This window comes from Carassius carassius, chromosome 12 (genome assembly GCF_963082965.1).
Source record: "Carassius carassius chromosome 12, fCarCar2.1, whole genome shotgun sequence".
Taxonomy (NCBI): Eukaryota; Metazoa; Chordata; class Actinopteri; order Cypriniformes; family Cyprinidae; genus Carassius; species Carassius carassius.
The window spans coordinates 31,176,524-31,190,153 of NC_081766.1; the positions used below are offsets into that span (position 1 = coordinate 31,176,524).

At 38.6% G+C, this 13,630-nt stretch overlaps 2 protein-coding genes across 3 annotated transcripts; both read right to left on the bottom strand.

The window, feature by feature from the left end:
- Nucleotides 1-251: 251 nt before the first annotated feature.
- LOC132155233 (mucin-2-like) lies at nt 252-4,186 on the bottom strand. Its single transcript, XM_059564106.1, has 6 exons — nt 3,667-4,186; nt 3,177-3,353; nt 2,972-3,090; nt 2,738-2,900; nt 2,540-2,655; nt 252-2,457 (listed from the first exon to the last, which is right to left on the bottom strand). Exons 1-6 carry the CDS (start codon nt 3,977-3,979, stop codon nt 271-273), a joined length of 3,075 nt encoding a protein of 1,024 aa, XP_059420089.1. The 5' UTR covers nt 3,980-4,186; the 3' UTR covers nt 252-270.
- A 932-nt stretch (nt 4,187-5,118) lies between these two features.
- LOC132155238 (profilin-2-like) lies at nt 5,119-10,754 on the bottom strand. Of its 2 annotated transcripts, none has more exons than XM_059564111.1 (3): nt 10,420-10,749; nt 8,696-8,888; nt 5,119-7,093 (listed from the first exon to the last, which is right to left on the bottom strand). In XM_059564111.1, the coding sequence occupies exons 1-3, from the start codon at nt 10,546-10,548 to the stop codon at nt 6,996-6,998; spliced, it is 420 nt and encodes a 139-aa protein (XP_059420094.1). In that variant the 5' UTR covers nt 10,549-10,749; the 3' UTR covers nt 5,119-6,995. The 2 variants fall into 2 exon arrangements, with proteins under 2 accessions (XP_059420094.1, XP_059420095.1); XM_059564112.1 differs by lacking the exon at nt 5,119-7,093 and adding an exon at nt 7,114-7,421 and having other exon boundaries at nt 10,420-10,754.
- Nucleotides 10,755-13,630: the final 2,876 nt, after the last annotated feature.

Genomic DNA, 13,630 nt, shown 5'->3' on the forward strand with positions numbered 1-13,630 from the left:
AGAAATTATTTTTTAGTAACTTTCTCCTCTAAGAAAGTGAGGTAGGGTTTCTGTTAGAGATGACACCGAATACACAGACCATTGCTATCATGTTTCTCAGCTGAACTCTGCTGGAAAGTGGCTCTACAGGAACAGGATTGCGGATACAAACATTCAAACCATCCTCAACCTCTTGTACACATTTCGTATGCCTGATGAATAACACCAATTTAAAACACAGTGTGACAACCAAAAAGAAAAGCCAATAACAGTTTTTCCACTTAAACTCTTTTATTGCAAGTTAGCACCATTTCCAGCTCTACCGGAATCCTTTTTAGATTGAACAGCAGGAACCCAGTGGGTCTCAAATAATCTTGGCCTCCTAATTGCAGGAACTACAGATTCTCCATTTGGAGGGAAATGCAGCTCAGGGCGGATTACTGGCACGGAGTTGTGAAACTGCATCAAGGGCTGAAAATTCTGTTGTAGTGGAGAGGTCTTACCATGACTTTGCTCTGGTTGAGGAGAGCGATTTGACGATTTGATTTGATTATTGGATAGCGGAGGCAATAGCATCTGGGTAAAAGAGTCTTTTGTGGGAAAATTAGACATGGAGGGCTTGGCATTCGAATTAGAAGCTTGATACCAGTAATTCATAAACACATTTTTGCCATGGGTTGGAAGCATTGTAGGTTTTGAAGAAATGTCATGTTGGACCATTTCCTCAAAAGAGGGAACATTATTTGGAGCAACTAACATTGGCTGCGTGTCATGGCCCCACGGGGAGAAATACCGCTTTATCTCCGGCTGGTTGACTGCTGGGTCTAGGCTTTGGTCTGAATAATCAAGAGGTTCAGCAACTGGTCGGTTTTGTAAGAGTCTAGAATGCAGCTTAGAAGGTCCCACAGGATGTATAACAGGAGCAACATTCGCAGGTTTCATTGTAGACCGTGGAGGAGGAGCAGTGGATTCCAACTTCCTAAAAATGTAGGGCGACATGGTTGACTTGGTCAAATACTTTGAAGTACCAGGGGCATCGGTATCCTTAGAGAGGGGATTCTCCACCAAATATTGCATTGCTGTATAATCTGAAGCTGGTGGTACAGCTGTATGTTGAGAGGAAAGTGGGCCATAATTATAACCCATAGCCTGAATAAGGGAAAGAAGGTTTGAACCTGGAGATTTAAAAGCAGATGACAACGTCTGGCCTTTGAATTTGGTCACACTTGAAATGTCAAGATTAGACATTTGAAAAGGATGACCAAAATGGTGATGGTTGTGGTGGTGGTAGAAAATTGAAGGGGGTCCGGAGCAGAAAGTTGGACAGTGAAAAGAACATGCATGGGATGAACTAATTAGAGTTGATGGAGCCTTTATTGGGGTATGGGTGTGAACAACTTGAAGTTTGGGGAGTGAAGGGGTAGAATTAGTGCTTGGGCTTAAAGCTAATTGAAAGTTCATAGGAGGACCCTTAACATCCGATTTGTATGGAAGCACAAAAGCTTTTGGTTTTAAAGCTTGTTCAGACTCTTCTGAATACGTTGTTGAACTGGAAGTAACAGCCCCATAGCTCGAAATGGTTTTACTCCGCAGAACTTTTGTAGGAACAGGTGGCATTTCTGAACGATGTGGCGGGAAGGGTTTGAACCACAGAGATTGGAGGAGCTGTGGTCCTGTCTTTCTTGTAGGGGCAGGTATACGCGTTTTAAACTCTGGTTTTGGTGGAGAATGTGGTTCAGAGGGTCTTTGTATGTTTTGGGAGTGATGAGACCGGTAGGGGACTTGGGGAAAGACTGCTGAGGAGGTAGACACAAATTCAGGTTTTCCAGGATATAAAGGATGCATCATATTGCTGGGAGGATACATAGGCACCCACTGCAAAGGTGGGACAATGGGTGTGGTGAAAGTCAACTGATCTTGAGGATTACCAGTTGGTTTTAGTAGGGGAGTGATAGGGGCCATCAAAGGTTTTCTTGGATAATGTGACCCAGCTGCACTTTGATGACTGGTATCATGGGTAAGTCCCAAGCTGGGCTTAGGGTACCAAGGGTACCAAGTTTGAGGAAGTTTTGTGTAAACCTGTGCTTGTGGCCTCTTGGTAATAGCAGTTGGAGGACCCACAATTTTGCGACCTGGAGGAAGAATCTGTGGTATGTTTGGAGGAAAAAGGAGGAAAGGGTAACTAGGAGGAACAGGTTGGCCAGGGATGTAATGAGGGAAGGGAGGAGAAGCCAACTTCTGAATTGAACTTGTGGAAGTTGTTGAACTTGTTGTTGGAGCCCGTTTTGGTGGAGTCATTTTAGTAGTTGTAGAAATTGTGGTGGGAGGGAGTGTTGTTGAAGTCAGAGCATGAGGTACAGAAATTAGTTCATTTTCATGTACAAGATCAGGTGCACTTATAGGAAGACTAAGTGACAGTGCTGGGCAGGACAGATTAAACTCACTCTCTATTGCCATGCTGAGAGTGAACATCCCATCCTGTAAAGTAAGGCAAAAGGTTAGTGTATTCAAGATGAGTGACTGAATGAAATTCAGGTAAAATGTAGAACATGTTGAATACCTTTGGCTCCATGCATGGCATATATGGGGCATGGATGACCACACCTTCTGGATGTGACACCAGGCTGTATCCACATCTAGCGGACACTTCCAGAAGAGGCTGCCATTCATTCATTCCTAGGTTAAAGCAGAATTAACGAAATTTAGACCTGTAAAGCTCACAATAACCTATGTAAATAAGCATAAACCTTTGTTTTACCTTTGATCTTCAGGTTTTCGGAAACTCCTCTACTATTCAGCCTCACAATCATACCATTACTGTAGCAGGAGACCATTGGCTCACTTTCTGTCGAGGTCATGGAGGAACAAGACATTTTCACAGGCAATCCCCACCAAAGTAAAGGAAGAACAAAAGTGTCTCTCTGAAAACAAAGGAGGGAAGTCAGAAGAGATCATACATGCTATACTCAAATTTACATTAAAATAAACACACCTCTTGTGATACGTAACATCCATTATATGGTATAGTGAAAACAAAGTCTCTCCATGTTCTCAAAAAAATATGGCCACATTCCGAGGGCAACTGCACCAATGGAAGCGGTGGGATGCTTCCTACAGAAGAACAAAAAAATATATATATTTTTTAATGAAAATAAAGTAGCGTTTTTTTTTTTTATCCGGTCAATGGAGAAGCAAACCTCGATCAATAAGAAGGTTGGACCCAAAAGGAGCCTCTCGTCCATGAACTGTCAATTTCATCAAATCTCCAACACAATCCACTTTGGGTTTCATTCCAAGTAGCCTTTCCACTGTTGGAGTATACAGGGTGTTTAGACCATAAACCTGTTCCCAAAGATGTTGCAGCTTCATCCAGCCTATTGAAAGAAGATGCAGAAAAGGTGAACAGAAAGACAACTCCAAATTGGAATAGTTAACATGCTATTAAAAACAATCTCTTTGCAAGGATCAAAAACCTCTTGAGTGACTGCTACAAGTACCCATCTATTCATCAGAAACGACCCATTTTCTTTAATTTTAATTAAAAATGTATGCATTTAGTAGACCTTTTATCCAAAGAGACTTGCAGTGCATTCAGACTAACATTTTTTACCTAACAGTTTTTTATTCTATAATTTAGTGACTTAAATCAATACAAATGAATTCAGCAAATCACAGGGACATTTTTACCTGAATCCTCTGACTGGTTGGCGTTCTCATCGGGTTGATTGCTAGAACTGAAGTCCGAAGAAAACCGGACACTACCACCACCATGTGATTTTGAAGCTTGGTCTTGCCAAATGAGAAGACGCCCAACTTGTGCTCCAGATTTCGGCTTCTGGTCCCCTCGATCAAATGACTCTATTGTTTGTGCATTCTTATTAAAATATCCCGCTGAATCGAAACGTTTTCCCTCATGAAATACCGCAAAACCACTAACTGTAATAAAGCTAAGCCGAATGAATATACAACACGTAAGGATTGGTTTCTCTTTAAACGCCATTCGACAAGGCCGTTTTCCACACGCACCACACCACTGTAGTGTGTCGCGAAACCCGGGGCCAGCTCAAGCAGCTGAAATATACAAGATCTTACGTCTACAATTAGGGCACGTTTGGCAAATCAGAGGCACCTGTTAAAAAGCCTAGTGAGGGGAAAGAAGGGCTGTGCATGAGTATGTGAACTTATCCACCTGTTTGTGTGTGTGTGACTTGTTACTGGTCAAGTTTTAGAAGGTAAGAATTAAAAACAAAAAATAACAATAATATATATATATATATATATATTAAATAGTCTCTTCTGCTGACCAAGGCTGGATTTATTTCATTCAAAATGAAACAAAAACAGATTTTTCTTTCTTTTTTTACAAATTATTATTTTTTTAGAAAGCTTTTGTAACATTATACACGACTGTTCAAAAGTTTAGAGTCAGTAAGAACCCCCCCCCAATACTTTTATCCATCAAGGATGCATTAATATGATCAAAAGCAGAGGCGTGCACAGATCTCTGGAGGAACAAGGGAGACAATAATAATTCTTGAGCAGCAAATCAGCTTTTTAGAATGATTTCTGAAAGATCATGTGACACTAGACTGGAGAAACGATGCTGAAAATACAGCTTTGCACAGGAATACATTCCACTTTAAACTCTATTCAAACCGAAAATGGTTATTTTAAATTGTAATATTTCACAATATTGCAATTTTTGATACAACACACAACTTCAAAAACAATGTCTTTTACAGCTCTAAGTAATGTGCGTGCAAGTACGTATAGCTCACATTATGTATGTATGCCTACATGTTTGCTGGTTTCAAAACTAGATGACAACCTCAAGTGTCAAATTATATGTTGTGGCGTATAATACATAAACTCTTTACATCAGATAAGATAATTTTACCGGCAATAGGATTAAACAGAGTCATCTGAGGTTGTGTGATTATAGCGACCCCTTCAGGCTCACACGTCAATTACAATAATTAATATAAACTTGGAAATTCAGATTCTAACCGAAATCTGAAAACTGCTTGGGAAAAAAAGAACATTTCTGATACCTACCATGCCACACACTGTCTTTTGTAGATTTAATTTTCTACAAATTGATGTGTAGACGCTTGAAGTCAGACAAGTGAACAAAATCAATTTTCTGGTTGGAATAGGTTTATTTGATCCGTCTGTAAACAAGGTGGTTAAATCATGGCATTTTTTTTCTTTCCTTGCACTTAAATTGAGTTGAATATCAGCTGGTCAGATGTAAGAAGGGAGAGAATTAGACAATTTTATCTTTTCTTTAATCTGTACATTTTTTCCACATGCCCTGGAGGTTGAACTGACGCCAAATAGCCCAAAGGTGCCACTGAAGAATCGACTCCTCTTTAGGGCAGCAGTTAAAATCCATCTCACAGTAGCAACAGATCAGATCTACATTATGGCACAGGATACACAGCTTTATTTAACAAGTTTCCACAATACAACTGACTTCAACTAGTGATCTTTTTCAAACTAATACCATCATATCCCAGAAAAAAAGTTAGTGTACACAGTTTACTTCAGCATCTTTTTTTTTTTGTCTATTTAATGAAGCATTTGTACCGTGCTATGACAGTTTGATACATCGCAATTAAGTAGTTTTCAAGGCAATGACTTCCAAATGGTTTCATTCTTGAAAATAACGGATTAAAAGTAAAAAATGTTTAAGGTGACATGTTAACAATAAGACTGCCATTTCATCTATTCAAGACATTCATGAGAGGAATTCTCAGGTAGATATAAATTTGATTTTTAATTTCAAACTGTTAAGCCAGTAATAGTGTTTAATACAAATGAGCTTGGTGTTACATTGTGTATCTGAAGTGTGGAAAATTTAGTGTTATAAAGTCGGCAACAGATGAAGCTAGCAGTCATCCTTCACAACAACAGTTTGGAGAAATTCTGTTAATCCCACTGGATGCATCAAAAAAATTGGTCCTATTAGAGAACCCAAAGTGAAATGGACAGAACCAGAGGTACATTGGGATGGCAGCACTTTTTTTCTTAAAAAAAAAAAAAAAAAAAAAAAAGAAATACATTTTTTAGGAGCTGGCAAACAACAATTATAAGTGCCTGAGCTATTGTAGTGATGGAATGTCCATACAGAGTCCGGGATGCAAAGGCTCTTGAGAAACAACTTAACCCAAACCTTGTAAATGCTGATCTGCCACCACACTCAACATATTCCAACATTAGACCAATGACTTACAAGACCACATCCAAATACAACAGCAAAAGCATTTGATTTAAGGTTTTCAAACTAAAGAAGGTCGAGGGCATATAATAGTAGCTGAAGCAAAAGTGGTGCAGTTCACAAGAGCAGGGGCAGAGGTGCTTACTAAATGAATTCAAGATCAAACCATGAAAAGAATAGAAAAACAATAATAATAATTTAAAAAAAGTGTTACGTGACTGGTTAACTTCATTCTCAAAGCTGAGACAAGGTGGTGTAGTTAGCTACTGGAAAACGTGATATTGATCTAAAAGATATGCATGCACTTGTTCCATCCTGGACATGCTGTATACAAGGAAGACCATGAGAGCTCAGCAAGGGCTCAAAGCACTCGAGAGGCGTCAGTCTATCTAAGCTGGTTCATTAGCAGTGCCTAAGGGAAAAAACTGGACAATGTAGTGCCTTAACTTGTGAATTTACACAATTTGGGTCATCCAATTCTTTTTTAAAAACCTTCATTTTTACACCTATGGTATGTACAGTAGTGTTTGTGATTGAACCTTCATAAAACCAACATGCTTGATTTACTGTGGCACAAAAAAGATCAACTAAAGGACATTAAACAAAAGGAGAACTTCATTTAAAAAAAAATGGACAGATAGATTTGGAGAAAGACAATGATGGATGCATCTACTAACGGTTTCTGGTAGTGCCATCAAGTTGACAAAAAGTGGGCGAGGATGAGGGTGAATGGGTGGTAAGTGTGGAGCGGTGTATTAAAGTGAGCTGCTGTGTGGATGGATGGGAAGGGGCTGCTTTAGTATCCAACTTTCCTCAGGTACTCAGCCATGCTAAATGCTTTCTTGTTGAGCAATCCTCCGTGGGTACCTTCCTTTCCCATGACTATAACCAACACTGGAGTACATAAGGAAAGAAAAAAAAAGATGACAAATGAACAAAACTTTAAAAAAAAAAAAAAAGTCTTCCCCCCCGATGACACGGGGACATTATAGGATATTATCACCATTCTTTCCTTGATTGCTATTAAATTTTTCCAAGACATTAACTGCTTGAAGGAGAAAGCTTAACAGCAAACTTCTTTCTTCTTTCTGTCCCTCAAGTGAAACTAAACAAGCTTAATTACATTAGAACCCTGAATCCCTCAAGTATTTTGCCATTGAGTATGCCTTCTTATTCAATCCGCCTCCATGGACCCCTTCTTTGCCCATTACAAGAACCAAGACTGAAAGAGAAGAAATAGAGAAGGGGAAAGTTGAGAAGTGCCGTGGTTAGGGGAAAAAAAAGGGAACAATCATGAAACAGAGAAGAAAGAGAATCACAATTGCAATCAGAAGTGTTTGCATGCACATGCGCTTCACCATTTAAAGCAACCAAGTAGAGGAAAGTTAATCAGAGATTTTGACAAGGAAGTCTGAAGCTGGCTGCTTGAGCTTTGTAGAGACATATTTTAGTGTACAGGAAAGAGGAAATAGGAAGAGGAATTTGACGCTGCCACATTCCTAAGGACCTTCGACTGCCTAACACACCCTAAATCTCTTAGCATCAGTGTGGTCCTACGAAAGCTAACGGTTTCGGTGTTGTGTACTGAATGCGTGTTAAACACGCTGGGTTTAATACAAGCAACCCATCTTTGTTTATGACTTGTCAGATCTGTAAAACCACAGGGATTGTATATCAAAAAATCAGTGTCCACTTGACTTGCACTCTGATGATTTATCCAACTTAGATAATAGGGTGTGGAGGGGTGTTTACCGCACAACCAGATGATTGATAGCTCAGGGTCAGATTCATTAAAAAGTGATAGGGAGAAGGAAAATCTCACACACGGTTTAAGAAACTGGTTAGATCAAGAAAAGCTTGCACATGCACAGCGCTAAAATCCAGCGCTTGGGTGTTTTTCAGAAAGGATGAGTGGGGAACAGAAGATTACACTGGCTTAAAACTATACCTTCCTTATATTCAAAAAGAGGACCACAAAGGCAGACTGTATGAGTGGGCATGTCTCAGCACTAAGGGTCATTTTCCAAAATTAGTTATGAAAAATCTAGGGCTGCTCCGATCACGATCGGCCGATCGTTAATGCGCATCTCGTCAGTAAAGCCGGTTCTTTAATCAGCGGTAAATTCCCTCAGGTGCGTGATTTCACATAGAGCAGCTGTTACTACACAGAGCCGTTGTTAACTGAGAAGATGCGCAAATCCACGTTCATTTTCAGCTTTTATTTGCGCATCTTCTCAGTTAACAACGGCTCTGTGTAGTAACAGCTGCTCTATGTGAAATCACGCACCTGAGGGAATTTACCGCTGATTAGAGAACCGGCTTTACTGACGAGATGCGCATAACAATCGGCCGATCGTGATCGGAGCAGCCCTAGAAAAATCGTAAGGAATTAGACATTTCCCAGGCTAATCTATACTAATACCTGTTCTGAGCAGACATATATACTGATCAAATGCTTATGTGTGTGCTAATTTAAACATCACTCGTATAGTTTACCTTTGCCAGCTCTGCCTATGGAAACATTGTATGTCGGCTCTCCATTGTGACTCTTTGTCCTGATGTCCATCGTCCAGTCCCCTTCCACCTGAAGGCTGTCTCTGATCACAGAGCACTTCTTTTTCCCTAGAGTCAGCCCACTGGTGAAGAAGCCCTCTCGGTCTTTGCCAACAATGATATCGATTTCATCAGGCTGAAAAATTAAGCATTGAAAAAAAAAAAAACACTTGTTTGAATAGTCAGATCATTAAAGGGTTAGTTCACCCAAAAATTAAAATTATGTCATTAATGACTCACCCTCATGTCGTTCCAAACCCGTGAGATTGTCTTCTCATGCAGGTCTGTTGTGAGTGTGGCTGCTGTGACAGTTGATGTACGACACTGCTGACGTGTTATCTTTGTTATTGGGCGCACCAGAAAACATGTCAGCAGCGTCGTACATCAACTGTCACAGCAGTCACACTCACAACAGAACCGGGAAGAGAAGACAATGCTGAATAAAGTCACAATTATTGTTATTTTTGCTTCAACAAATTCTAACTGACCCTCTGATGTCACATGGACTACTTTGATGATGTTTTTTATTACCTTTCTGGACATGGACAGTATACCATAGACAGTTTCAATGGAGGGACAGAGTTCTTGGACTAAATCTACAATATCTTAAACTGTGTTCCGAAGATAAACGGAAGTCTTAAGGGTTTGGAATGACATGAGGGTGAGTCCTTAATGACAACTTTCATTTTTGGGTGAACTAACCCTTTAAGTAAGGTTTAGTATCATGCAGGTCACACAAGCTGTAGATACTTTTGTAGAAAACCTGAATTGATTATTTGCATGCATCACCATGCCGTGAGTGCAAGCAATCTAACCCATTCAAAATAGCAATTTAGGTTGAGCTACCTTTTTTTATTTTATTTTTTACAGCTCAATGATAACAGCACAGTTCAGGCTCGAGGTGCTCGAACACTAACAGTGAGCGCCATCTTTGTGTTCCTGTCGGGAAAACTTGAAGCACAGGACTGAACTACCTCTTCTCACGTCCTAAGACTGCAGCTCATCTTAAGACTGATCAGACCGAGTCTGATCTCTGGAAGAATCAACGATCTAGCGAGGGGATCTGTGCATCTCAAGGACTTATGACATATAAACACAATGCACTCCGCGCTAGATATGGTGGGAATCGATATTGTTGAATAATGCAAGAGAAAATGTGTGATTTAATCAGAGCCAGACCGGTTTGCATCCAATGCAAGTCGTCGAAATCTAAAGTGAACTTGCTGTGTGGACTCGGCTATACAACGGTTGCACGTTAACTAGGGTCATTAGATAATCATAATGGGTTTGATTGTGATACGAGTAATGAAGTGTAGAGGCCGTGGCCACAGCCCTGTGCTTTCATCCGGGCCTCGATCCATTCAGGAGAAACACTTCAGTTCACTCCGATCTCTCGCTTTTTTTTGTGGGGGTTACAGTGAGGATCGGTTGTACCGTTTCAGCTTTGTTAATTATAAACAATAACTAGTGTTGATTTTATTGAGATATACGCTTAATCGGTTTGCTCGCGCTGGGCACGAGACCGGCTCCCCGTGCACGCGTGCTAAAGATGACTAGCTTGCTAGCACCCGAATCCCTCCGCTCGCCCTACAACACAAATTACACCCCGAATTCAATGAAAACGAAGCGTTAACCGCACAACGGGTGCTAATCTAGCAAAATCTTACCGTTATACCGCTAAAAGTACCACCCTCTGACGACGCCCAAACGTATTTGGCGTCCGTATAGCCAACAATGGCGGCATCCTGGCAGCTGCCATCCGCCATCAGATTATCCACGTAGCTTTGCCAAGACATTTTTTCTGTGATTTGAAAGGATGTATAGGACTAACTGCACCCACTGGAGTGGATATAACGCTACAAGTGCTAAAGGTTGCGCGGATGGAGGGTTTTGGCGTCTCCTGTGAAATCTCAGCTCGGGCAGGAAAGAAAGCCGACGGACTCAGACAGCGCTGGGTGTAGTCCCGCGCTATATCCCTCCGCGCAGACGACTCACCGCCGCCACTGCGACGCTGGACGAAAATAGAGCCTCTGATATGAAAACGTCAGCTCAGTCTCATTATCAAGATGTAATTGCTTTCAAACATCGCGTAGTTTTTAAAAGAGCTCCCTACCCACATACACTGGAGAAAAATTATAAAAATGGTCTCAATTTACAGAAAACCCTCTGAATTTCAACAAAGTGGTGGAATATTGCATTTATTATATTGTATATTAACAATTTTATGATAAACACATAATCCAAACTAAGAGTAATAACATTTTTTGGCTGAATTGCATGTTTTGATTTGCAGATCTGAGACATATTACGGTGTCGTTTGACCATGCATGTTCACAGACACGTGAAAATAGTCTCATTTTGAAGAAAACAACCTATTTGGGGCTAATAGCTACACATGGAAGTAGTGATTGGAGCAGAAATATGACTCATGGGCTTGCTTGTTCAGAGGAGTCATTTCCATCTTTATGATTCTTTTGATAATTATGTTAATGTAAATTGTATAATCGATAAAATAAAGAGAGTTAGAGCTTTCATTAGATATGTGACTTGTCTATGTTTGTTGAGTTTGTGTGATATAAATATGAAATTTTATATTATTCATATGATTTCCTGGGGTGGGGGTGGGGGGTTGATATCAAATTCAGACCTTAAAATCTTTATTCATATAACAGAAATGCAAAGTGATTGGGTTTTTCATGAAAGCTGAGGTTTTGAGCTTTTAAAAGATACCATATATGTCTATTTTTGTGCTCCACCGCTTATAGATTTTTTAACATAATTATGATGATGCAATATTTGACCCACACGTAGGTCCAACTAAGGCCACAAGTGAGCTGAAGTGTTTTTTTTTCATCCATATGACTCATGAATTAGTTACTTGTTGTATTATTTTTCCATATGATGAGTTCTGTTATTTCAGGAAAGTATCAATAAAAAAATTCAGTCATCTTTTACTCACCCTTATGGTTTTCCAAACCTATATTTCACACAAATAAAAAAATGTTGAACTATGATGATTACCAAACAGATCTGGTTACATTACTGCAGGGTTATTAAAGTTGGGCTAACTAGCTACTAAAACATTTGTACAATGACAAAAGCGAAGACTGAAAATTTAAAAAATAAATAAAATAAAAACTATATAGACATTTAAAAAATATATATTATAATATTAATGGAAACCCACACAATGTTATGGAATGGAATATGTAAAAACAAAATCTAATTCAAAATATTGATAAAAACTCTAATGGTATTGATGTCCATTATATGGACCCTCATTATACATTCCTCCAAAAATATTTGTTTACATTCCACAAAAGAAATAAAGTCATATAAGTTTGCGATGATGTGTCATTTTTGGGTTAACTTTAAAAAAGGGATTCTGATTTAGTACCCCAAATACAGGTCAAAATTTATTCACATTTGCCTGTACACATTGCCTTTTTGGAAAATTGTAAATATTAAATGTTACATATCATGTCATCAGGGGGCCCAGTGATGAAGGGTCATCTGAGAGGCATCTCAAGGCAATAAACTGTACAGGACATTACGTTTTTTACATTCATTTATTTTGTTAATAAATTTCCTTTTTTTTTTTTTTTTTTTTTTTAAATCATGTCATGTTAAAATAATTGTAATACCTGGCCTGCAGTCTTCCCCCAACTCCAGCCCATTTCATTATAAGCTTTTTAATACAAAAAGTAAAAAAAGGAAACATTTTAATTTTAGAACAGCTAACTTCTGAAGAATAAATAAAAAACAGGCTAAAAAAAAAAAAAAAAAACACCCTCCCCATTAGGTCAGCTATTCCATTTTTGGTTTATATAATTTTTGCGAACGTTAAGTTAATGTTATATATCAAATTATACAATAGAATCTGCTCTTTCAGACATATGTTGTCATTTAACATCTAATAAATGATCTGAAACCTAAAACTTAAATGCTATTGATTTTTCTACCTCATATTTTTCTCTTTTCACACAGAGACAGGTTGGTGATTCACTACTGACATCCATTGTCATAATGTCAGGACAGATCATGTGTCAGACAATGACACAACAAAGCCATTAGATATTAATGTTTACAGGTCAATCATTTTGGAGGCACACCCATTGTCTATAGTCTTGTTATCTCTCTTTTTCGAGACAGCCGAGGAACATTATTGTAATCACCTGACCGTGTCACTCCTCTAAATCCAACAGAGGGTTTAAGATAAAAAGTAGTAAAATGTGTCACATTATTTGGATTAGCTGCTTTAAGGCACATAATTAAAGTGGTGGTTTAAGAATAAGGACATAATGCATATAAAAATTACAGATTTTCCTACATTCTTTATGAAAAATACATTTTCTAAAATGTGAAATAAGTGGAGCTTTACGAACTGTATATGTAATAAATCTTTGAAAACCCACAAGATGGGAGGCTTTCTCACTGCTGAACTAAACCACTTCCTGATTTTCCTCAAAGTAGGTTAATGGTCGTGAATTTACAGCGCGTTAGTTCTGTATTACACTTGACATGCAGAAAGTGCTATTATTACATATTTGGACCCTTGGAACCCAATATAATATAAAAGAGAGTTACAGAATTCTCAAGCGATGAAGTGAAATCAGAAAAATCAGAATGTGGAGAATACAATCCCTCCCTCTGCTGGTCATTGTTGATATTGTGCATTATAATAATAAAATAAATTTCATGCCTCTTTTCTCTAATAGTCATTTTCTCTCCTAAACTAGTTTATATATATATATATATATATATATATATATATATATATATATATATATATATATATATATATGTATATATATATATATATATATAGCATGCTCAATAAAACTTAACTTGAATATATTCAGGCAAGAACAACAGCAA